This window comes from Gavialis gangeticus, unplaced genomic scaffold (assembly GCF_001723915.1).
Source record: "Gavialis gangeticus isolate Ggan-Ray unplaced genomic scaffold, GavGan_comp1, whole genome shotgun sequence".
Classification (NCBI taxonomy): Eukaryota; Metazoa; Chordata; order Crocodylia; family Gavialidae; genus Gavialis; species Gavialis gangeticus.
In genome coordinates this window covers 17,325,542-17,352,822 of record NW_017729031.1, presented here as the reverse complement: position 1 = coordinate 17,352,822, position 27,281 = coordinate 17,325,542, and the positions used below count along the sequence as shown (strand labels likewise).

The 27,281-nt window shown below is 41.0% G+C and overlaps 1 protein-coding gene across 1 annotated transcript in view; it reads right to left on the bottom strand.

Annotated features, from left to right (window-relative positions):
* LRP1B (LDL receptor related protein 1B) overlaps window positions 1-27,281 on the bottom strand; it is a 2,002,088-nt gene that overhangs the window by 29,104 nt on the left and 1,945,703 nt on the right. Inside the window, exons 83-85 of the mRNA XM_019522796.1 lie at window positions 25,739-25,900; window positions 13,247-13,421; window positions 8,009-8,113 (exon numbers count right to left, since the gene is read on the bottom strand). Coding sequence (XP_019378341.1) covers window positions 8,009-8,113; window positions 13,247-13,421; window positions 25,739-25,900 — 442 coding nt within the window. The remainder of the gene's footprint in view (window positions 1-8,008; window positions 8,114-13,246; window positions 13,422-25,738; window positions 25,901-27,281) is intronic.

Below are 27,281 nucleotides of genomic sequence, written 5' to 3'. Positions count from 1 at the left end.
CCCACAGTGCAGTTCTGATGTGGTTGGAAGGTGTCAAGATCTTCACGTAACCCCACTTCCCCTCATTCCCCCTGTCACTACCAGCTGGCAAGGAGTGGGACTGAAGACCGAAGCCATACTAAGCCAGTCAGTGAGGGAGAGGAGCAGCCCTGCTATCTATGTCTGCCCCAGCATTTCTAGTTGGGTTTGGGGGTTGGGGCGTGGTGGTGGTGGGAGGGTCCTTCACTTTCTCCCTCTTTCCCCACCCCAGCCTACTCCTGGTTACCTGCTGGCTGAGCTGTGAGTGGTGGCTGGGAGAGGTAGCAGCCCTGGGACCATGAAGGAAACCTCTATGTTGGCTCCCCCTGCCCCTTCTCTCCCACCACTGAGAAGCAGTGACTGGCAGGGGAAAGGTTGGGGAGACCAGTCCTGCTGACCAGCCAAGCCAGGAAGCCTCCCTATTTGCTCCCTCCAAGCTGTTCCAGGCTGCCTACTGGCTGAACTGGAAGCCGTGGCTGGGCAGAGGGTCTGTGGTTTGATAGAATCAAATCTTCCATTTCCATCCAACCCCTGTTGCTCTGAGAGGCATGGGGCAGGGTCTGTGCTGAGAGCAAGGCTTTGGGGTGTGTGCCTGTCAGCCAATCAGGAATGGCCCCTGCTGGCTGTGCTTGGCTGTCCTCAGCAACATCCAGCATGCTAGAAGGCATGCAGGAGTGTCACCCACCTTTTGGTCTCAGCCAGTGCAGGCATCTGCCTGCCTCCCCCACCAAAGGGTGAACATACATTCCATTCCTTCCTGATCCAAACTACATGGCTTAGAAAAACTTGTGTAGGTTGGATTGGTTCTGCTTTGAGCTTTTTGAATGTCTGTACATAGCCTGGGAGGTTTAGTGACCTTCAGCCATACGTAGGACCTGTACTTTCTCTGATCTGAGACAACTTTTATAGCATACTTTATACTGCAGTTATCCAATACCAACCATATGTGGTCCTTTAGACCTGGAATCTTCATTCTAGCAAGTTTAAGCTAAATAACTTCATTGGTTACAGCTTTCTTTGCTGTGCTGTTCCAAGTGAATTACTGGTCTCAATGAATAGCATCTGTTTTCAGGACTCACATCTGGTGAAGTTAAATATTCACCTACAAGTCTGCTGTTCCTATTATTCCATCACATTAGCAAGTCAATTTCCTCATACAGTAACCATAAATGCTCATGTTCAACGTGCTGCTCTTTGAGGTCTAGTGTTATTGTCTGGAATCTTTTCTCAAAGGAAACAGCTTTGGCCTGTTCTTTATTGATCAATATGTCCAAGTGTCTTATCCTAACGCAAAGTAGACAATGAGAGAAAAAATTTCTCAAGAAAATCAGAGATCCTTCTCAGTAGGAAGACTTTTAGTGAAATGTGTCTCCTATTTTAACAGATGGGTTTTGTGGGGTAAAGGAGGCTAAGATGCTATGGCTTTGTAGCTTTGCTGTGGAATTATAGCTCCACAATTTTCCTTTTTTATATAGTTCCTTCCTTCTCTGGTAGTTACTTCTTTTCAGATGATAATTGCTCTGGCTTGAATAAGGATGGAAAACTTGGTGACTACAGGCACAGTCAGATTAATACTAAATGAGTAAATAATAAATAGTGAAAAGGAAGTTTCAGAATCTTTCATTGTCTCCCCTATCATTCTCCTGGTTGGATTGTTCCAGAAAACTTTCTCTTACAGGATTATAATGTCCTTTGCCCCTGAGTTATGGTTGTGTCAAATTGTTAAATAAACAACATGGATATTTTGATTCCAGTATTATGTGCTCTCCTTATATCCTTTTGGCTTTGTCTTCTTTCTGGACCTGTTTTCTACCCTTTCTTATCTTCTTCCTTTCTAATAACAAGGAATGGAGAAGTTAGGCAAAATCTAAATTTGTTCTAAAATGGTGACACGTCCCTTTGGAATTGAATTTGTTCTTTCTGCTTCTGAGGTTGAATGTATATTTTGGTTATAACGTGCCTAAATAAAGTTTCAAATATGCAGAAGGGAAAATGGCTCCAATTTCTATAGCTTTTCCCCTCTGACTCTGAAACACTTTTCTGATGTGTAATCATACCTATGGTGTGGGACACATTATCTGTGGTGTCCATTATAACTTTTGAATGTGGTGTTCTTTCGAACTTGTCCTTGTTTCTTTATTCATCTTCCCCTCCTTGGAGGCTTTTAACTGGGGAGGGGACTGTAGGGGAAAGAAAAGGAGGAGTCATATCCAACATTTTCTAGGTAGTAAGGCCTTTTTTTGGCCTTTTTTTATAAATAGAGATGGAAGGAATTCCTTCAGTGAAATATTACTTTTCCTCAGCTGCACTGCTGTGGGTGAGGCAAAAGAGAAAGCTAGTGTAGGAAATTAAATCCTTAGTATCTCAGTAAGAGCAGTTCAGTAAAATAGCTCATTTCTGCCTTGGGACAAGAGGACTTAGGAAAACATCTTCTTATTACCTCAAGACAAAATGAGAAGACTTTACTGTTGAGATAATTTTTCTTCTGGCAAGGCTTTATGACAATTGGTGAGCTTGGCTTGCACCCTCTCCCTATGAGTTCTGGGAGAGGAAAGTCTCGCATGCTTACTTAGCCACTTCTTGTTTTTGGATAAAAGACTGGGAATAGCTGTGGCAAAGTCTCAGTATCAGTAGGAGCCCCTTAGAAACAAGGAACCTTTTAAATTTAGGTTTTGCCACCTTAACCTGCTTTTTCATATCTGGAAGGGCAGATACTACCCTTCTAAAGGAGACTGTCCTATTGTTCAGTCTGGAGACTGTTCTAATGTTCTGCAGAGGAACAGAGTAAGCTACAGGCAGTGAGAGCTGATACTGCTCCCAAAATAGACTTATATTTGGATTATACTGATGAAAGGTCAGAAATGGAGACAGAAAATCTGGTGGGTGTTAGTAACATTGCGATTGAAGAATTTTGGTATGACATCTCTCTCAGATAACTCCAGCAAGAGGCCAAACTTATCTGTAGTTGATAAAGGTGGAGATATGAAGTCATTTTACGATTTTTTATGTCCACATATTTTTTTTTCTCCATAGTCAAACTGAATACATGACTTACATTGTTATAGTGAACTACATTCTGATAGCCTTTCATAAGAATTAGTGACAGGATTCTAGTGACTTGGAAAGGGAGGGGAAAGATATAGTTGTAATTCTTGAGAATACTTGCTCTCATAAATTATCTATAGATTGCCAGAGATTTACAGAGATTTCAGCCCTCAGTACCATTTTTGACAATTATACATGAAATCAAGTTTCAGAGTTGAAGTCACACCCACACGTCACAAGTTTTAACTGCCCCTAAATTTAGAGTGGTCAAATTCTCCAGGAAGAATTCTAACAAGTTCTGATTAATTAGACACATTGCAAAAAAAGAACATTATTTATGAAATTAGGACATTTCTATTTCAGCCCCAGCCAAACCAAAGGAAACGCACAAAGGAGCAAAAGTTAAAAAATGTCAAACAATATAGAAGAGCCTGTATTTTCAGCCCTGCTGCAGCTGCTTTGCACAAGGTCACCAAAACACAAAGGCTGTAATCGCATGTATTTATGGAGTGGTTTATTCTTTGGTGAATGGGGCCATCCACCAAAGCTTATGCTGTAATAACCACTATCCTCCCTGTGTGATGAGAAGAAGAGAAAGCAGAGGCAATGTTCCCTGCTGTTAGAAAGGTTCCCTGGATTTTTAGACATCTGAATTTCAAAAAACGTATGAGACTAACATAAATCACACAAACAGATGCAAAATTACACCAGCCACCTCAAAAGATAGCTCAGTCCCACTTCTGTTTCTTCCTACTGTTTTAGTTGTAAGTATAACTAGACCAGACCAGAAGTGAAGAGTGTCATGTCACTAAACATGTATCAACTTAAACTACTCGTTACTCAAGACATTTATAGGTAGTAAAAATCACTTCAGGTTACATTGGGACTCTACAGAGGTCACTGGGAGTTGACTTCAGTGGAAACAGAATTGTACATTTGATTTGACTAAATAAATGTAATCTTTTAGGGGGAATTATATGGGGGGAGAGGGTGAGGATTTTTTTTAATTGCTTTATTTTTTTCTTACATAAAAACAAGCAATTATCTTGCATGTGTAGGAGAAAATAGTGAATATTTCCTATTTCAATAATTAACACTTTCTTTAGTTTATGGGGAAAAGTTGATAAAAATCCAAGGCTGACTGTCAGTTCTATATTTTACATATTTTATTTCATATATCAAAATATTTTACTACAGACTGTAAACTGTTTACTATTTCTAGAGATCTGAAGTTTTTCGGCTTATTAGATGAAAAAGAGAAAAAGCACTGACAGCATATTTTCAAAAGCAGATAGCAGTCGGTTGTTTTTATAACTGCAGTTTTCTGAATATTCAAGAATGGTATGCAGAAATACAGAATTTTCAGGACAACCATGTCCTCCATGTGTTGATGAATAGATCAAATCCATACATGCTGAATTTTAAGAATCAGTTAATGACAGTTTAATGGACACATGAAGATTGCCTTCATTTCATGTTGACTCAATCAGAGCACTAATCTGTTTTTTCATGGGATTATTGTAGCTTGAGGCCCTGCATTTTATTGGTTGGAAATATTGAATGAATGAATTGTAAGCATACATTCCAGCAAAAATGAGAGAACGATTCCCCATACCTAATCATTTTAATTGCTGCCCACCTCTGTAGGAAAACATCACATCCCAGCACAGCCACAATATTGTGTGTTCATATAGCATGCATTTAGATGAGACTATATTAAAGCTGTTGGAGTTTCTGCATTTTATCAATTTGAAGTCTAGGTCATTGGTTCATCATTTGAATTCTGACTGTTACATCATTATTGCAGTCTGAGGACCTGGGCTGCTGACTCTGGCATTTAGTATCAGCGTGCATCTGACATAATATATTGTCAATATACAGAAGAGGGAATTCGATTTTTTGATAAGGATTAAAAGTTTCTCCGCAAGAAGAATGTCTGAAATTGCTTGAGACAAGTTGTATAAACTATATATTGAATGAGTAGAAAAGAAAAAGAGTTTAAGGTGGCAGCTTTCCTCTTTTTTATTTTATGCTAATATCTTTTTAAAGCTGATTTACATATTAAGTTAATAAAGAAGTTTGTCAAGATCCTTTCTTATTTAATATCTTTCAGTATCCTATCTTATTTAATTCTCTGCAAAGGTTGGACTTTTTAAAAAAATTTTTAAAATACCAGAGAATAACTGCACAGTTTACTGTACTCTGCAACTTTGTGGTATAGAAACATTATTTCATAAAATTCCTCAGATTCCATATTTGTGAATAAAAATCTCAAGTGGTGTTTTATGTGGGTTTATACATGTAATTGTGTTATTTCTTCCTCCAATGATATGGTTATAGACACTCCAACAGTCTGTTTTTAAATATACTCATCAGTGCAACTATCAAAAGTGTAGGTCTATATTACATAAATAAGCCCCCCAGATTAAGCAGATATTGTGAAATGTATGTGAATGTGCATGAATTGAACCAATGAACTGTGGCCTGAAATGATGTCACACAATGTGCAGCATTAAGTGGAAGGTTAAACCTACTTGCATCTTGGTTCATTAAACGCAGTTAAAGTGCAAATTCCCTCATTCTGACAGTAGTAATCACAAGGGTTCACTTTCTGGTCACAGCGCTGACTTTTAAACCCCACAGAGCATCTGCAGAATTTCAGTAAAATACAGCTAAATAAATATTCTGCCTTTTGCTAAACAAGTTTTAAACTCATTACATAAAGTGACACACACACACACACACACACACGCGCGCGCGCGCGCTCTGTCCTCTCATGGGATGTCCAATGTGAGACTTTTCTGAAAAGTTTGATTAATCAACACGGATCAAAAGCAAATATCCTAATGATTTTGTTGACCTCTTAAGAGTGCAGTGGCTGAAAAAAGGAAACCCAGGATTATTTTTTTCACAAGTTTTAGTAAAATCTTGGTGTATGATGCATGCTTCACATGGTTTTATAAAACCTCATGAGTTAACGTGGGTGAAACTGGTTATCCCTGCAATGCTATTGTGTTTGACAGATTCATATCAAACTAATTAAAAATAATTACAAGATAAAAGGTACAAATGTCTATTGTAGCTGATTAATCCTAGCTAATATATACTGGATATATTTATTGGTCGTCACATCTCAATATGACATATTTTAAAGCTGAGTGATCTTCTTGTTTCCATTCTATTTTTTAGTCAAAAAGAATAATAAAAAAAAGCGTAATAAAAACTTGTCACTAAGGGCCAGATTCAAAAAAAGGACTCGGGCACCTAAGGCAGAGGAGTGTAGATGAAATTTAGACAACCTAAGTCCAAAACTGGAATCCTGAAACAGTCTACTCCATTGCTACCTGCTCAGTTGTCCCTTCAACGTCCCACCTTTTTACATTAAATTTCCCTCGAGGCCAGTAGTTATATTCTTGTGTATGTCCACACATCTTCACAGAGATAAGCAGTCTGCACCTATTGACACTTCAGCCTGATCGGGGTCCAGGAACTACAAATTCTTTTAAGTTCCCTGAAGAGTTTGATACAGTAGGCACTCTCAGAATTCACATAACACACGACACAGCCCTGCTTCTCACAAAATGCCGTTGTGGCCACCGCTTTGCTGTAAAATGTCATGGTGGTAATGGTGCCTTTTTATTACAGTCAACCAGTGGTTACAGCAGTTGCCCAGGAACTGGAACCCAAGCTCAATTCTTGCATCCACCTGAAGGGATTTAAACCAATGTTCTCCTAGCCCTCTGGAGCATGACCATCCCATCTCTAGGCAGTGAGAAAGACTTTCTCTTACCACTCCGATTGAAGCCATGACATTGTACAGAACAATTATCAAGTTTCATTGGGCTAGAATGAGCAAAAACAAGGAACGTGAATGCTAGCTTGGTGATCGGGGAACTCAGCTGGGTGAAGGGAGACCTGGGTTTTCCTACCATTCTGACTGCTCTTTCTGTATTTTATATTGACAAACAATCCTTGGAATAAGTGCTGCAGCACTTATCCCCCACCTCTCAGCTTAGTGCTACACCCACTAGCAACTAAAATCAAACTCTGCTTTGCATTCTCCTTCCAGACCAATGAATCCAGAATTATTTTCTGTTCACTGGCACAGAGCATGTTTTACTCAAGACCAGCCTATAACCTAGGTATTAGTGCACTCTGAGGAGAGTTGGGAGACGTGGACTTGCATTCCCTCTGGCAGAAGGGACTTGACTAATGTGGGACTCCCACATCATAGGTGAGTGCTTTAAACCCTAGGCTTTTGCACAGAAAAGAGAGAGAAAGAGGGACAGAGGCAGGGGAGGGATGACCCTGCTACCATCATTTAAAAGACTATAATGACCCATGCTCAGTCTTTTAGGGAAGGTTACTGGAGCATTGACACCTGGTGGATAGGGCACCTCCTTGTAGCTCCAAGTGATGGACCACAACTGAGACATACTCCATTACTCAATATTTCCCAGTGATTAGCTCTATGCATCTGCACACTGAGTATGCTGGCTTGCGGTGGCTCCTTGTTCAGAGTGCTAGCTATTTGGGATCTCAGGCTGGGGCATCTAATTCTGCCCATGCCCTCTATGAAGAACTTACGTGTCTTACCCTGGATTCTAGATTCCATTCCATGAGCCAGGGGCCTAAAAGAGAGCCCCAGCAGTGCCCACCTTAAGAGTATAAGTCCTTTTTTTGGATTTGGACTTACAGCTGCACTAATGGAATCACTAGCAATGCCAGATGTTGAACAAGAACAACAATCCCCTTCCCCCTACAATGTGTATCAGAACAGAATAACAGACAATACAAATAACACCTGGAGAAGTCCAAGAAGATAGTACTGTGAATGAGAACTCAAAAATTTCCTAGATAGATCAGAAATGAAGATAGAAACTTTTGTGTTGGTTGGTACATCAATGTTTCAATTAATTAATATGCACATTATAAAAATACTCACAGACAGACAGGTATATTTGTCTCTGGGTCCAGCTGACATGTCCCACCATTGTAACAGTAGCCATCACATAACTGACAGCTAGAGGCAATCTTTCCATTAGTGCAGCTGTAATGATGGGATAAAAAAAATAATTATTATTTCTGAAAGCTGATGTATGAAACTATTTTTTCTTATACGACTAATTAAGTTGCTGACTGGAAGTATTTAAGATTGCATTAAGGCAGCCTTGATTGAGACACTGAGCTTTCAAACATACATTTTAGAGCAGATCACCTTTTTGTCTACTACATTTGAAACTTTTCCTGCTGATAAGTGAATGTAATTATACCATTACCATAATTAGTATTATCCCCCACCAACTCTGTAGCAGATTTTATCATATAAGTTTTCACTTCTGCTCTATCTCCCTCCTTAACTTATTCTCCTGGACACCATGGAAAGAAGGACAGAGCTCCAGAAAAGCACTATAGCTGATTCACAAATTCTTAAATAATATATAGAGAAACTAACTGGCAATAAACCATTCACTACAGGTCTTCTCTACTGTAAGGTATTGTCAAAACAGTCTCCCTTCCATCCATTGCTAAGCTGGTACAATCAGTCCAGCTGGGCATTAAATAAGCATCATTTAAACATTACAGAGGTAGGAAAAAGCTGCTATAATAAACTACAAGAGATCTAGCTCTATTTCCACCAGAGCATTCTAGAGTGATATCAGGCATTGTGGAGTGATATTCTGGAGTGATATCAGGCATGTGGAGCCCACATCTCAAGGCATGCCGTGCCCCAGCCAGCTGCTCCATAGTCGGCTAGGGTGCAGTGTACCTTGAGATGGGGTTTCCATGTGCCTCAGCGTGGGGGCTCTGAAGTGAAGCCCCAGGCACATGGAGACAGGATAACAGCCAGCAGGGTGCCTCAGCACAGAGAAGACAGGGAAGCAGGCAGCCCAGGGACACCCCCCTCCCATCTTCACGTTCCACTCCCTAGCTGGCTGGGGCACGGGGTGCCTCAGCATGGCGGCTGTCTGCCAGCAGTGCCATGGCAAGGAAGTTTGGTACTTGGGGCAAAGCCTGCAGTAGCAGCCCGCCCTCACCCTGCACAAGATCTGGGGGGCCCCAGGAGTGCACACAGTGGTGGGAGTCTCCCTTCCCCATCCCTGCCCCCCCCCAAATGAACTGCTCACAGCTGCATCCCATGCCTGGCTCTGGCTGGGCAGCTCCTGTTGGCACCCCTTTGTTTTGGAACACAGTGCAGTTGCCCTGCTGCCCCCCACCCCAAGCTTTCTATAGCACTGCCTGCTGGCTAGCCTCATGCTGAGGCACCTTATACCCCAGCCAGAATCTCCCTGCAGAGCAGTGTGACAATGTATCCCACTGACAACCGCATGAGCAGGGGCATGCACTGGAGCACAAAGTAGTGGCACGGATTTGCGCTGCTACTAGTTGTGCTGCTGCAAATACATGCCCCTTGCTCATCGGGATGCAACCATACACATTCAGATGTCCCACGTCCTACATAAAACCTTAAACAGCAAAGTCATGCTATAGCTCTCTCCCAAAATTAGAATAAAGGCAATCTATGGTGATAGTTGACAAAATGTTTTAATTATTTCTACTGTATATCATGTATACCCTATGAAAACAATTGTTACTAGTTACAAAACCAAAAAAACCCCACAAATACCATTTCTGAGATCAGATCTGGAACCTACATAATCAAAGACCTGTCTCCTAGATTCCTCCCCTTTTTCTTTTGTTTAATTTCCTTTTGTAGCCAGTGTAAATTCTACAATTTCTCATTCCTGTACTAATTGCTGACTATAAAATTATTTTTCCACCACATTTACTATCTTTTGAGTCACACAAGCACAGAAGTCATCAGCAACACATATGCATAGCTATCAAGATATGTATTTCATTCTTTTGTTCAGATGCAAGAAATTTGATTCCTTGTTAGTCCTCCTATGTTACTCTTATGAAATACAAAATGGGCTATGAAGTGGAGAATATATACTTTTCTACATACCACATTGTGCAGTTGTTGAATATGAATGTCTATATATCTGCACACTAAAAACAGGGTCCTCGAATGGGCAGATAGTTTCTCCCCAAAGAAAAATCCTATGCTGTAGGGCTGTACGAAGCTTCTGGTGCTGATTTGATATGGAGGAGATTTGGCCTGATTCAGTGGCCGAATCTCCAAATCGGAATCAAATCAGGGGACCAATGAAAAGGACTGAATGAATTCAAAGCTCTCCAAATTGATTCAGAAAAGATCTGGAGAGCTTCGATGATTTGAGCAGTCTCCACCCACTGCAGCAGGGAGCTGGATCCGAATTCAGAGCTGGTAAGTAGGGGGCAGGAGAGTGGGGGGCTAGAGGAGGGGGAATGGGACCACGGGGGTACCCCACCAGGCCCTATCCCCTGCCTGGTCCCCAGCTCCCCCCCAGCACCCCCTGGCCCTCTTCACCCACTCCCTCCCATTTTCTTAAAGAGACGGAGCTGGGTCAGGTGGGGCGGCCATGGTGAGGCAGAGGGAGTGAGTGGGGGTCAGAGGGGCAGAGCCCCCCACGCAGCATGGGGCAGTGGGGGGCAGCAGGGATCATTCCCCTGCCCAGCAGTACCCGGTGAGTCAGGATTTTTTTTTCAAAGTGCTGGGAGCTGGAGCAGGTGGGGCAGCCATTGCTGGGACTGGGAGAACAGGCGGGGGATGGGCCTGCGTGATTTGGAGATTCGGCAGCAGCTGAATCTCCAAATCGATTCGAGACAGTGATTCAAATCACCAAATTGAATCACTGTCCCCTGAATCGCCTGAATCCGAATCCAAAGGCCTACTATCTGAATTAACACAAGCACACATAACATATACCATTTCCTATTTGCCTCTTACTTTATTTCTCAAATATGCTTTCTTTTCTTCTGGCTTACGTTCATTTTACTATTATGTTTGCTCCTTTTAGTCTTTAAATAATATTTTTTTGTTTTTACTTTGGCTGTTCTGCTCTTTATTTGTTTCCTTTCCCCTCCTTTTGCATCACCCTCCCCATCCCCTTTATTTTAATGTTAATACTAAAGCTGTCTCCCATAGCACATTACCATTCCTGTCTGAAGTCACTGTAGCAGTGAGGAACTGATAGGAAGCAGGTCTATTAGCAATGCCAGTTTAGCACTGTGTAGGTGGCAACTTGGTTCCAGTGGCAAGATGTAGTAACAACAGGGTTTGTTTTTTTCAGCAAAAGGCCAAATGCATATCAACCTTCAGATTGCAAAAAAGGTTCTCTCATGCTGATGATTTCCATACCGATTTGCTTATGAATGTAAAAAATCATTTCTTCACTTTCTTCAGCCCTCAAGTTGTTGGGGAACTGGCTAGAGGTTAACTTCTTATGCATTCATATTTATGGAAATCCTCACTCCTGCTCTCTGTTGTAGCATATTCTATAGTTTATAATGGCAATTGTACAATTCTGCATATTTTACCTATTTTACACTGTTGCAAAAGTGTATGTTGTATAAGATGGAAACAAAGCATGAATTTATAAATATGCTCATCTGTAAAGAAGCACTGCACATTAGAAAATTTATGCTTTATATAATTATTTGAGCAGCTCAAGAGAAATACGAATGCAGATAGCCCTCGGCTTGGTTCTCCAGCATCACAATGGGTTCCTGTGGCCACAAAAGGCTGTTACAGCATTTGGGTATCACAGGATGTGTATTGCCACAGCACCTTTTCTTTGTGAAATTACTGGTGTTGGGAGAGTGCCATAGGAGTGGATGTGTTGGCTCTGTACTACCCAAGGATTCCCCAAGGTAAAAAAAGGAGTTTGTGGTTCTTTAAATGTGAAGTAATGCTGCTTAAAATGGCTGTATTAGAACCAAAGATCTAGTACATATAACTTATTTGTGCCAGCTGTTATAACGTCAAATGGGGGGAACCTGTTGGCACCTGTATAGTCTCACATTTATCACACCTTCAATTCTGACTGCAATTCTAATATTCTCTCAGAGCCTCTTCCAGAAACAGGCTAAAGAATGGCTCTTCAGTTGTTTTGAGTGCTTTTGATTGAATGTTTTGCAGGTGTCAAAGCCTTTGGTTGAATGCTACTCTCAAGGATCGTGTCTTAAACTCCTTTACCTTACATGGATCTATCATTTGGGGCAAGATGAATGGTAAGCCAAAACCTATAAGAATATTCAAAGTCAGTAAAATCTACAAAATAATTTCCAGCACTTCTGAGATTTGCTATAGCTTTCTATAAGATGGATAAAAGTATTATAAAAGTACAAGCATTTGCATGCAACTACTGAAATGGAGAAGGGCTGTGTTTAGTTCTGTAACTGCTTTAGCATGCCACTAGAGAGAAACTGAGGGGCCAGAACAAGAAGGCTGTAATAACAGCCCGTCTAAGGAAAGTTAAGCTTGAGGAGACAGCTTTTCCTAACTACGTTACTTCTGATTAATGCCAGCTCTACATCCATGTAGCAAAGCTTGAAATTCTTAGTGCGGAGGCAATGGAGACTTTGCTTTAGTACAGCAATGTCATTAAAATAGATAGAATCTGAGAAATAAACAGAGAAAACTCAGTATCGAAGTAGCAAAAGTTTCTGGGTCAAATTACTCCATGCCCTGGTTGTGGGGTGGGGTTGTGGGGGAAGGGGATACAGTTCACTGGGTTTTGGTCTCATAGCTTAAGTATGGCCCAAAATATTCAATGCATTACAAAAAGTTTGCTCCTCAATTACATAACACTAACTCCTATTATTTTCATTTGTAAGTAAGATAGGGGCCTGGACCTGTTATGATAAAAAAACTGCTCAATGTGCTGCAGTCCCAGGTACAGATGCAAACTCTGCCCCAGGAGCAACCAACTTTGGCATGAACTGTGCCAGAGTTTATTGCTACATGCTAATTGCACATGTAGATTCCCCCACAGTCAAGTTTTATATCTGCTGAGAATGTGAAGGTAAAATGTTGTTCTTAGTTTGCCTGAGATTATATTTGTCTTGAAGTTGTGAATTTTATCATTCAGAACCTGAAGTTAAGATTCTCAAAGATCCTCAAGCTCCACCAAAAAAAAATCAATTTGCTTTTTAAACTGTGAGCTAATGACAACGCATTTATATCACTGTATAACCCAAAGCTCTAAATTCTCTATACAGTCTTTAAAAAAATTTACTAATACTTTGTTTTTAATAATCAAGTTATTTATATTTTTAATCTGACCAACACACTTACTTGCATATTATGTCATCACTTTCCTTGTTTATTATGCAGTGCCCACCATGACACCTTATACACTTGTCTACTTCACATTTTGGACCTTCAAATCGTATCGGGCAGACACACTCTACGCTTCCATCATCTGCGATAGTACATGACTCAGAATTCACACAATAATGGTGGCATACGTCTAGAAAGAATGCACAAGTAAAATATTAAAACTTATGGAAGAAAGTTAAGGTATGAATAACAATATTATGTTTTACCTTCTTTATTTTACGAAAGTACAGCAAAGAAATAACCAAGGTTTTTAATTGTTGAGTCACTGGCAGTGTTAATCAGATTCAAGAATGCATAAATCAGTATAAGCCTAGAAATGACTAAGTTGTGAAAAGCAGAAAATAAATTTAAACTGATAATACATTTTTCCCTCTAGAAGTTCCATCATCTATAGCATTTTCTCAGATACTTTTAATCTAATGATAAGAAAAGCACAGCAACTTTCACTAAACTACTTAGAGACAGACATAAAAATCTTGTGATGTTTTAATAAGAATAGTTATTACTTAATAATAGTTATTTGATAACAAAATTAGTCTAATTATTATTATTACTATTATGATCTGTAGCAAATTACACATATACTTCATATTATACACCATGGGTATGTCTACATGTGCTGCTATGGCACCGTTGTTACTGCTCCATCTTTTAGTATTTCCTTTTGGAAATACCAGTAAAGATCCGTACTGTGCTGTGCACATCGCACATGATTATTTTTAGGCACTATAATGTCATAGTGATGCACTGTAACAGTGATGCATCACTATGGTGATGTACCTGCAGTGTCATGGGTTTTGCCCATGGATACTAGGTTGCTGTAGCACGTTGCTACAGTGACGTAGCATCACATGTAGACGCACCCTCTATGTAGTCTCACAATTCACAATGTGACAGAGTACAATTGACAAGTTAAGAATTAACTGGATAAGGAACTAAGCAGTGAAACTCTCTATATCCCATTGCCAACACTCTAAAACACCTCAGATTCTGTTAAAAGGAGAAAAGAGCATAAAGAGGCCTTTTCTCACACTCTTTAAATATATATGGTACATTAATGAAAACATGGATTTCTATTTCTGTGCCACTGAAGGCCATACTTGATCCAACAAAAGTCCTTCTGTCCCTCCGTCTGTCCATCCTTCCTGACATAATTTGGAGATGGTACCCTGTGGCAGTAACACCAGAGTAATTCCACCCAACATGGCACACCCAGTACAAGGTACCCACGTAGGGAGAACTGGTGATCTTCAGCAGTGACTACTGGATGGGGCTCTGGCCATAGGCACTTTGGTGGTGTTGGCAGGCTGCCCTTTTTTGTGAAAAGGCAAAGGAAACTCTTTCCCACACCTTCCTGGCCTTTCCTTGGCTGCAGCTGCTCTTTGCTACAGTCAACACCTCTTTGGCACTGTAGGTGTGAACTTTTCTGAGACTGTATACATCTTTTCTATCCTGTACTGACTGGCCTAGGGGAGTGTGATCTACTCAGCCAATTCCTTGCTTGACCAGGACAGGATGGCAATTCCGAAAAGCTGCAAAACTTGGTCTCAGAGGCTGGCTCCAGTGATGCCCTCCAACCCCTTCACTTCCTGGCTGAGGTATGTGTCTCATTTGAATTTGGACTCTTCACCTTGCAACAAAATGTGGACCAGTTTGTGTCACACTGGGACATCAAAGGGGCCCTTTACAAGGTGGAAGACAGACAGCTGGTCCTACATGTGCAACCCCATGAGAGGCATGGGGGAAGGGGTATCAATCTCTGGTAACAGAGTGTTTTTTGTTGCTAACAAGTATTTTCATTCTTAGCCCCCTGGGAGGACTGCATACCTTTGTATTTTCACCGTTTGTTTTTACTATTCGTATAATAAAGTTTTAAAAAGTAAAAAGAAATATCTTTCTGTCTGCCTGTCCTTAGAATTCTCAGGAAGAAAAGTGACTTGGGGTCTGTTATAATTAAAGCATCTCCAATTATGGCTACTCAAGACATGATGGTGGTCACAGCATATCAATTAAAGTAATAAACTGTAATATGGAATGTTTTCTTAGGATAAAATAGGAAATAGAATTTACAACCTAATTAAAAATAATCCAACCTATCAAAATATTTACTTTCTGTCAACACACTGGATATAAAAGTAGGAGGATGTGTCTGAGATTAGGAAATACAAATTCAGTGCCAGCTAGTTTAATGTCTTTATTTTCCTTGCTGCACAGTTTACAGGTGCTTACACTATCTTTGGATATGAAACAGAGTCATGTCAGGCTACTCACTAGAGATTCAGATCCTGGCAAGAAAGCTACTTCAACTTTGCCTCTAGAAGCTTACTAAATTCAGACTCTTTGCCTGGCAGCGTCTGGGTAAAAAGCAAGCTGGAAAGCTGCCAAAAATGACATATTTGACTGAATTGTAATCAAGAATGAGGAATTTGTTTAAAGAGTAATAGAGTTTCAATTAGCAGAAAACAGACTTCACACACTTATTATGTGCTTCATTTTTTCTCTGATTTTTTAAGCTCATCTTGATATAATGCTACTTAGACACAAATGTGGAAACTTTGTTTAATTTTAACTGAACAAAGGAATAATTTCCGCCCCAAAGTAGAATTCTAATAATGCTGATTGTTAGTGTCACATTAAAGACAATAGATTTTATTTCTAATATTATTAATTTATAATGATTTTAATGCCATTTTGGCAGGGGCTGGACTCGATGATTTTCTGAGGTCCCTTCCAGCCCTAATGTCTATGAAATACTTTGATGAAGTCAAAATTATCCTGGCAATCAACTGAATGATATATATACTTCAAAACATAACTACTGGTAAATATTCCTTTATTAAGAACAACAGGTATGAAGTATATCTGTCATGTATTGACGCATGCAATGTTTGTTTGGGGGCCAAATGGGCTCCAATCACTCTTGTATGCAACAAAATGATGCTTGCAGGCTGAATTATGAGAATGCTTGAGGTTAAGTGATGACCTGGTTATCTTAGACACATGTTGATTATTATTTCAATACTACCCTATACGTGTTCTGTAACCAATTTATGAGCTCTACCATGACCTTTAACCTGGTCTAAGGTGAGTAAACTCCAGCTAAATACAAAAGGACAGCTTTTCTGTGTTGACCTTGAGCACCATGGTAGTCAAGAGCTGTAAGATAATATGAATTCAGTCCATGACCTGTATCTAGCAATAATGAACCAGTTGTTGGGATAAGAAGAAACCTATTTACTTGTCTCCTTAAATCTAATTCTACAACTGCCAAACATATTATTATGACTCTTTGTTTTGTTGCTAATCCCAAAAAAAGTTCTGAATGGAAATTGTTGCCCCCTCTCCTCCCATCTTGAACATTTCTTGTCTGGTGGATTAATTAATACATAGAATATGACTCCATTAAGGTCAAATCTTGGAATGGGATTACTGAGGTCATGGTAACATTCTAAACTTGAATCACTGAATAAATGGACTGGGTTTTCTCAAGCGTATATTCAGTTGCCAGTCAACTACTTTCTTGGGAATTAAGAAGTAATAGGTATTAAAAAACCTCTTCACCTGACTGAAGAGGAATATTCTTTTTTGTCAAAGGATAGAAGCAACTCACTTTGCAACAAACTTTTGTGAAAGATGATCCTGAAAAGGAACAGGAAATGGAAGATGTGTGGGAGGGAGGTTTTGGAATGGCATAGAACATCTCAGTGATTTCCAGGATCTAAAAGTCTAGGGCAGGGGTGGGCAAAATATGGCCCATGGGCCGGATGCAGCCTGCCAGGCCATTCTATCCAGTCTGCGGGGTCCCCAAAAATTTAGAAAAGTAATATTTATCTGCCCCAGGCCACCTGTCATATGGCCCTCGATGGCTTGCCAAAACTCAGTAATCAGTCCTCTATCCAAAATAATTTCCCACCCCTGGTCTGGGGTGATCGTGTTCCTGTTTGCAAATAGCAAATAATACTCAAATAAGGTGAGGGAAAAGTGATTCTGAACAGGTCTCAACTGACTTGTCAAACCAGCTGTTTTTAGAAGTGTTTGCCTTTTGTTTCAGATAAGAAATAAGTACAATGTGGAAAGATACTGCTTGCAAATCTACCTTACAGCACACGAAATGAAATACGAGATGATTTTATCTGTTCCATCCTATATCTACTGCAAGGAAGAAGGGAAGAAGAGGGAAGGTGAGGGTACAGGTGTAGCCTAAAGGATAAGGCTAGTTGAAATATGTTGATCTTAAGTGCATGGAGTTAATGCACACCAAGGCATGAAATGCATAAATACATAAAAGACAGTCACTGTAAGAACTACAGGTTTGACTGAACATGACCAAAAAGCACTCAGACCCCATGGGTTCTTTTGAATATTTTTAATATCATCCTTTTCTTACCAAGTTCAATAGTATTTAAAATAATCAGCTGTTTCTCTGATTTTTAAGAGAATGGATAAAATCTAAAGTAATCTCTATATATATCCAGTTGTGACAGGGGGCCATCCTGGGGCCAGTCATAGTACTGGCCCACCTACCTGTCTAGGGCAGTCTGCCCTAATTCACCCACCAAGCTGTGATATATTAAAACTGGATGTAAAAATGTGGTAGGCTGCCCATTTCATGTCCTGACGCCTAGGGTGTAATACACAGCTCTGATCTTCCCTTTACTGTATGTCCCATGCCTCCAAATGGCATCCAAAATCACTACCAATATTACTCCCCCAGCCCCATTGATGGCCTGCACTCAGTTTCTGTCCCAAACTCTGCCTCAGACATCTGAAGACTTACCTTGGCCACATTCCTCATCACTGGTGCCTCAACACATACCCCCTCACTGGGTTTCCTGCCCCTCATTAGGCTCTCTCTCTATTCCCACTCTGGAGTCACTACTCTTCCCCTTCACTGGGGCTGCAGGGCCTTACACCCCTTAGGCTTCAGGTGTCCGTCAACGTGCCTGGACCTCACGCTCAGCCTATGGCCCACTCAGGCCTCAGTTGACATACCTGGACTTAACTCTCCTTCAGGCCTCCCACTAGGTCTCATTCATTCAGGCCTTGGGACCAAGGCCTGTTGGTTTTCTTGTCAGGGTGTGCTCCCCGAGCCTTTCCTCTCCACAGGGTCACCCACAAGGCAGCAGGGCTGAGGCTTTTTGGCACCCCATACTTGCCATTTACTAGGGAGGCACTGGTGTGGCATTTCCTGAGGACTGCCCTGCCACCAGCAGCCCTTCCACACCATCCTCCCTAGCAGGGTGTAGTTTTAGGTCATTCCCCAGGATGAATGCAGGCCTACCTGCCCTAGTCTTTCTTCACCCTACAGGCTCCTGGGTCTTCTCTCAGGGCTTCCCCCTCCGGCACTGTACTGCAGCCTCCATCTCATGAACTGCACTCCTCCTCTGGTCCATCTCTCTCTGGCCCCCTATTGGATGCCTCCCATCCAGAGGATGAGCATCAGCCTCTCTCATAGCAGCCTTCATGCTGGCTGACCCCTATCCTCTTTTGGCTGTGATGTCACCCCCAAAGAGGGGATCTTCAGCCTCTTCTAGGCCCTGGCCCCACCTCCAGGCTAGCTGGGATTCCAGCTAGCTCTCCACAACCCTGGCCTGCCCCTTGTGGTGGCCTCAATTGCCCTTCGGCCTTTAGGCCCTGGCCCCTTTGCACTGAACAGTTGAGGGTTCAGAAAGTCATCCTGGGAGCCAGTGACCTCCCTGCTCCAGAGGGGTTCCCCCTGGGCACCACCATAAAGTCACCCCAAGATGTGCTGGCCTAGAGCGCCAGAGATCTTGTATAAAGCCGCCCTTCACTCAACTGGGCTCACCAGAGCCCCTGGCCTCACCCCTGCCAGTTCAAATCAGGGGCTTGCCTAGCCCCTGAGTAGGCCCACAACTCTAAGCCCCTTACACAAGGCTGGCCTTGCTCTTCCCTAGCCTTCTCCCTGGGGCTTGCAACTCCACTGCATCCCTAGGAACCTCCTCCATCCCCATAGCTCCTCCCCTGAACCTCCAGAATGTTCCTGGGAGCATCAGATCTCAAGCTGATGATGTTACCTCAATGGCATCCCTCCAACAACTGCTCAGCTCTGCCCCTCAGGACCTGCTCTTATGTTGAGGCTGTGCAACCATGTTCCAATCAGGTGGCCTGATGGATGTCATGTGACTACCTGATGGGGTCTGCAGTCACCTGCAGCCTGCCTCACAGCCTACTTAGGCCATTAAAGTGGCAATTACCCAGAGGTGCATCGCCACACCAGTATTCTAAAATATCATATCTTTTTGTAACATACGCAGAATAATATGAATCTTGAATTGCAGCAATGTGAGATTCCCTAGAATTGTGCTTAAGATAATAAACTGTGACAACCCCCCTTCCTTTCTTCCTTCGCAGATACCAGGTTTTAAGACCAAACCAGGAAAAATCATCTTAAGCTGTGAGCAATAATATACAGAATTTTTAAGTTGTGCAATTAAGCTGAAGATAGTGTATCACTTATCCTGTGTTCAGTTTTTTGGGGAAATTCAGTTTAGTTTAGATTCTTAAGTGTGCTACACTGATGAATATGCTAGGATTCTTTCTGTTAGACAAGCCTTAATAGCTTCCAAAAGAGCTGCTTCTGGGATGCATTAGTATTGAAAAAAAAATCTTCATATTTATAGAAATATTTTCAAGTGAGGCCCTTGTAGCAAAAACTTATTAAATCTCCTTTGTTTGTCTATAATATTTAAACCTTCCAGAGCATAATAGTACTCTGTACTGTAGAAAAAAATAAGTATCAGAACAAGCAAGGTATAATATAGCAAGTAGACTGAATACTCCTGTCAGAAAATATATTAATTCATTTCATAATTTGAACGAATGGGCAACACATCTATCTCTTTGCCATGTATCTTTCTCTGTATATTAATTTATTTCATCCACTTTACCATGCCAAGGCAGAAATGTGATTTATAAGGCAACTGATCTTAGTTCTAATGAAGCTATAGTAATCTATCTAACATGCATAAAAAGTGTCTCATAATACATCTTTTAAAAATTGTATGTATGTGTGCATATATATTTTAAATGATTATTGAGAAACTTGTGAAATTTATATCAAACAGATATTAGCCATTACACAGCATTCTCAAAATATCAGAAGTTTCCTTTAAAAACAGAGGATTTAAATAAACAAACCGTAATTTTATTTAATTTAATGAATTTAAGCTTCTCTGAATTGTGGCATTTTTCCAAACAGTGTCATCAGACAATCCAAATCTGATAATAAACACTTTGTTTAAAAAGTACCCCTACATTTACATTTAAATTAATTCTTTAAAAAAATGATGTTTGCAGAAGCATTCAACTAGAAACAATTTGTCTGGTTTTGGATAAGCCTCAAGTAAATATTTTTTTCTTAATCTGTGTGTCTGTCTGTGCATGATTTATGTACTATATTGTTTTCAAATACCCAATCGTGTTTGCAGATAGTTATTTGTGGATCCATGCAGTTTGTTTAATACCAAGTGGGACAGAATCACAATTACTCCTGTTTTTTCCATTCAAAGGCTTGAATTTATTTCATAGTCTCCCAACTGGAAATATATTCAGTTTATTTCAAAACAAATCCCATTTAAGATATACACTAACCTTTTCCTTGTTTGACAGACCTTTCACTATTAAACTAAAATGTTTTAGTATCTGGTACAGTTTTATGCCAGCTTTTGCATATCTAATTTTCCTCAACATTATTTAAATCCCACTACCTTTATCTACCTCCTTGTTCAGGCAACAAGAAGCAAATGAATATGTTAACAATGAATGCCATCAAAATATTTTTCAGCACTATAACACATCTATTTATTACACACAGTACTTTATGAAAGTCTTAGTAGATTGAAGGAAAAAAAACTACTGTCATTTTAAGAGATTATGTTTATCTCCAAGTCTATATTTCTGCAACTGATAGTGAAATACGTTGTTGTCATGCTTTTTAAAGTTTTTAAAGTTTTATCCTTGATTAAGCATTTGAATCAATCTTTCAGGACATGTACTTTCAAAGGGAAATGCACATCTGTCTTTAGAGCACTACACAATTTACAACTTAGAGCCCCGTATTTCCACCAACAATAATGATTTCTCCTGGTAAGGCAAACTTTAAAAAGTGCAGAGGTAGGCCATATTCTCTTCCTAGTGTTGATATAATCACCAGGGATCCTGGATTCCCCTGATAAAAAATGTATAAATTCTCTGACAACCCCCCCAAAATCTGTGATTAAAATGAAAGGCCTATCACTTCCCCCAGCCTCCCACAGCTCTGCTGGTGCCCCTTACTTTCCCCCCAGCCCCGCTGATGCCCTTCACCCCCCACCCACAGCCCCCTGCCCTCCTCCAGCCCTGCAAGAAGGAGCCCATAGCTGCAGGGGCCATGGGGCCAGGGACCCAGTTCCACAGCCCCCTAACTCCAACAGGAGGTGGTGGCTTCTGTAGCAGAGCAGAGCCCATCTTCCCCCCAGCAGGAGGGTTGGCTCCCCACTGCTGCATGCATTCCTGGGGAGAGCAGGGGGACCCATGCCTCCCCAATCTCTGTGTGTACAGACTTGGGCTGTCCTCCCCTGGGGCCTCCACAGCCCAGCAAGTATGACCTGGCACTGCAGGGACCAGTGGGGTCATGTGGGGAAGCTCATTGCTGCTGTGAGCTCCATGTTGCCCTGGCAACACTTTCCCTGCCTACAAGGCAACAGTGATGGGCACAACCCTGGGCCACTGCCCCAGCTGCTTCCATTTGTACAGGGGATGTCAGGGCAGCTCAGAGCTCACAGCAGCAAGCAGCCTCCTTGCACAGCCCCACTGTGCCCTGCAGCACCTGGTCACACCTGCTGGGCTGTGGAGCCCCCACGGGAGAGCTCCCAACCCATGCACAGATCTGGGGGGTATAGGTCTCTCCCACCCCCCTGGGAGTGTGCACAATGGCAGGGAGCTGACCCCACCCCACCGCCCCCTGGATGAGCCACCTGCAGCCCTGTCCTGCTCCCTACTGGGGCCCTGCAGCTGCACATCGGGGCCCCAAGCCCCACTCACTGCCCAGCTTGGCAGTAGCCCCAGTCCCAGCCCTGTTCAATTCCCCTTTCCCTACCTATAGGGGACTCAATCCTCCCCCCTGCCCACTTACCTACGGGAGCTGCTCTCCAGACTGCCTGGTAGCCATGTGCCTGACTGCCCTCCTCCTGCTCCTTCCCAGCCCCTTGCAGGCTGGAACTCTGCCAGCCTGCAGAGTTCTCTTCACAAACTACAAAATCTGTGGGTTTCTCCATTAGAATGAGAAATCCACATTTTCCATGGGTAAAGGGGAAAAACTGCATTTTTCTCCATTTGTCCATGGAGATGGTAAATCTGGATCCCCAGTAATCACTATAAAATTAATTTTACTGTTCCAGTGTTTTTTAAACCCCCAAAATTATTCAGAAAAGCAGGAAATCCTGTTTTTCAGTTGACTTTCCAAGCTGCCCACTACTGCCTCACAGGAGCTTCTACTTTATAGGTAATGGTAGTGGTTATGGCCAAAATATTTCTTTAGAAAGAAAGACTTTTTGTCAACTATTACAAAATATTTTGAGGGCTTTCTGAAATACTACTTTCCCTTTGCAATTATTTCTGAGATAATTCAATTCTAGATATCTTTAATAATGTAAGAGAGATGGGGCTTGATTAACATGTAAAGAAGATAAATTTACAGAATTATTGTTTAGACGGGAAGTATAATCCAATATCAAAGACTATGGAGAGAACTGTATCATAGTATTAATGATGGGAATTTTTTAGAATAGGTTTATGTATAGAGAGATTTTGGCCATGTCAACAAAAAGAAATACAAAGATTTTTTCATAAATTGTTTGGAAGACATAAGGATTTGGATTCAATATGGAAACAAAAGTATATGAAAAAAAGATGTGTACAAGTGACAGGGAAGATGGGATACAATAAGGATACAAAAGATAAGGAATCAGAAAAAGAAGAGGTTTTAAAATAAAAACAGACTTCAGAATTTTAGTTGTTTTAAGCTTGGTAAATCTGAGCCATGGAAGAGAAAATATCAGGGAGAATTTTAAAAGTACAGCCGAACAGAAGAAGGCTTTTGTCTCATTGGAAAAATAGATGGGAGGTGAGGTATGCTGCTCAATGACATTACTTAGACTGCAGAAAGAAGAGGAGTAAGAAGATAAGAAGTACCATAATGGATCACAAAAATGGTCCATCTAGCCCAGTATCCTGTATCTGAGGGCTCTGTTACATGTGACCCTGTGGGTGCATCTACAGAAGATGCTTAACTTTGCATTAGATTAGTTTGCTGTGAAGTAACTGTGTGCATCTACATGTGCGCACACTTACTTTGCATACAACTCCCTAATACCAAGTAAATTTCCTAACTGCAAATGCAAGTAGCAATTTTACTTGGCATTAGTAACAGTGCTGTCATGCTCATGTAGACACTTGACTGGGAGAAAAATCTGTTCCTAGTCAGCCATCCACTAGGGGGATCTCCAAGTCCCTTGCTCCCCAATCATGATCATGATTGGAGAGTGGGGGCTGGGAGATCCCTGTGTCCCTAAGTGGGGAGATCCTTATCTCCAAGCCCCCGTTCCATCATTGCAGTTGGGGAGCAGGGGACTCAGAGACCCTTATTTCCCAGCCCTAGCCTACAGTCATGGGGCTTGGGCTGCAAGACCCTTATCTCCCAACCTGAGCTCCATGGTCATGGGGCTCAGGCTGGGAGATAAATGTCTCTCAGCCAGAGCCCTGTGAGCACAGAGCTTGGGCTGGGAGATACGCATCTCCCAGCAGCAGCCCTGTGACTGTGAATCTCAGTCTGGGAGATCAGCATCACCCAGCAGAGGGGCAGTGAGCAGAGATCTGGGATGCTGGGGAGTGCAGAGAAGCAGTGGATCCAAACGGGGGGTGGGGGGGGAATCAGAGATAATCGTGCCCTGGAGTGACATTACTTTGAGTCACATAATGTGTGAGTAAAACTAGTTTCAGGTGTTAATGCCAGAACAATTCAGGTATCAAGAGCTTCTGGAGTTGCTCATAATTATCATATAACAAGGCCCTGACAGTGGCAGTGATAGATGCTCTAGACAGAGAGCATTAAACAGGATATATCTAGAATTATCTATCCCCTGTTCATTAACCATCCCTGGCATCCACCATCATTGGTTTAGAGATGCCATATCGCTAACTGCTCTGCTTAATAGCTATCAACTGATCTCTCGACCACGAACTTATCTAGTCCCTTTTTGAATCTGGATATGCTATCTGGCTCTACAACTTCTGTGGTCATGAGATGCACAGGTGGACTACATGCTGGGTGAAAAAAAGATTGGGCCACAAAGAGCATCCTGAATCCCTGCACGAAGTGGAAGGGGAAGGGGAAGGAGAAGTGTCAGGAATTACCACAAGGCATGCTCACTGAGAGATAAGAAAAGATCTAAAAGAGGAAAGAAGCAAGTAAGGTAATAGACAGCAGGATGTCACTGAGGGATAGTAGTAAAAAATGGAATACAGATCATGAGACTTAGCCAAAAAGAGATAATTACCAGAGACAATGAGTACAATTTAATTAGATTGTTGAAAGCAGCAATCATTTAGGAGAAAATTCAGAATGGAGTCAGTGAAGAAGTCAAGACAAAAGTTGCAGATACTTTAATTAATGAGTTAGAAATGATGTGAAAAAGAAAGTCAGGACAGTAATGGAGAAATAGGTTAGCCTATTCATAGAGAATAAAGGATAACAAAAACCATGACTTTTCCTCTTAAAAACAACTCTTTCTCAGTTTCACTAATATCACATCCAAAATATATGGGAACCGATTTAGAAAATATTAGTGATTTTATCATCTTGTTTGAAATGGTAAAAGAAGTTGTTTTACTGTACAATGCCATTCTTATGTATATTTATACATTAGTATATTAGTAGCATTAGTGATATGTAAACTATATGCAGGAGTAAAGCCTTCTACACTTTAATTATGAATACAGGCGCTACTGAAACTATTGCCTCCTAGGAAATTTTTATAAATATAAAATAGATGTTTGGTTTTTTAGATGAATACTCCATAACAGAAATTCTCATCATTATTATCCAGCACTGGAAAATGTCAAACCTATTAATTAATGCTGTTTATTGTATTCACTAAGAACACTTGGTGAACTGCAGACTGTGCCAGCATACAAGGTCTCAAACCTCACTCTTGACTTAAAAAAACCTTTCTATACCAATGCTCCTGCCAATTGTACAGCTGTTTTGGCATCATTAAGCATCAGCTGAATCTACAAAATTAGTTTTACTTGTGATTATACAAACTTTTTAACATGTGATTAAAATGGGGCAAAGCAGAAAAAAACCCACAGGCACAACCTCACATTACATTTCCATTTGGTGAGCCTTTCAACATGCTACAGAGTTCCCTGACGTGCTGTATTACTTACAATATTGACATCTGTCTCCAGTGTACTCAGGCAGGCAGTGACAATAGGGCTGATTTCCAGCAGTGAAACTGCAGGTTCCTCCATTTTGACAAAAATGATCACAAACTGTCTGATTGCAGTTTGGTCCTGTGAAACCCAGCGCACAGCTGCAGGTAGGTCTCCCTATTTCAAACACAGAAAACTATTTTATGATAAAAATAAATAAAATTAGAACATAACATTCATTTCTGACAGCAGTACAAAAGTTGTATTTAACCCTGACATTATTTTATAGTAGAAAACATTATGTTACATTGTAAATCAACATGCCTTGATTGAAGGACTCTAATAGACTAAAACTGTGAAGTGAAGTGCATACCTCGAAGACTGCAGCTATCTGATTTTGCATTTTGCACATGCTTTTATATTTAAAAAAAACCAGATAATCTACCATTAGACATTTTATTAAACATAAAATATAGTTTTATAGTTCATTATTTATGCGGTCAAGGTGTGATTTCAAAGCTATGAAGTTGTGAAAAGCTCTTGAAATTATCTAAGCAGACTGAATTTTCATAGTTGCCAAAGAACAAGTGGTGATGATATACTGAACATTCAACTGTTGTGAAATTTACGCTCTTTTTGTGAAACTTACAAATATTGGATCACAACCGCCCCCCCCCAAAGTTGTCTTGTGAGGCATGTTACAGTTACATGCCAAATGACATAGTATTCTTTTTTTTGATCACTCAAAAACATATGCATGATGCTGCTTTGTTACCTTTACCTCTACTGTCTTACCCACATTATTCTATATCCTATTACTTATTTCTTACATAATCTCAGCCTGATGACACTTTTTTACCTTCTACCCTTGCATTAAACTCTCTTTCATTTCTCATTATTTTTCCTCAACAAAAAACTTTCGAAACTTTTTTGAAAACAACTGTGTAGATCCAGAACTTGTTTTCAGTCATCTTATCTTTTAAGCCTCTCTTCTGAGCTCTTTAATCTTTAGACCACATTGATTGTTTTGATTTGCCATCTAAGCCCCTATTATCTCCCATAATCATTCCTTTTTTTTCCTTATGAGTCACTTTTTTTCTCTCTTTCCCTCCACAGACAGTCAGGCTGTTGTTTACCATATCTACCACTCCACCACATTTTTCACTATGTCATCTCCTTTATTTCTAAACTCCCTAAATCAGGGGTGGGCAGGCCATTATATCCATCCCATGGGGCCCCTAAAAATTTTAGAAAATTAATATTTATCTGCCCCTGGCTGCCTGTCATGTGGGCCTTGATAGCTTGCCAAAACTTAGTAAGTGGCCCTCCGCCCCAAATAATTGCCTGCCCCTGCCTTAAATGATCTCTTTTTAGTGCACACAGTTCTAACCCTATTTTTCTCAATCTCCTCAAAACCAGCTTTCACCACCTCTTGCCTCTGAAACAGCACTCATTTCACCATAGTCATTACAGTGACTTCTCTTAATTGTCCTTGATTTTCCTGGTTCACCAGGTCAATCACCACTTTTACTGTTTTTCTTTCATAGAATCATAGAAG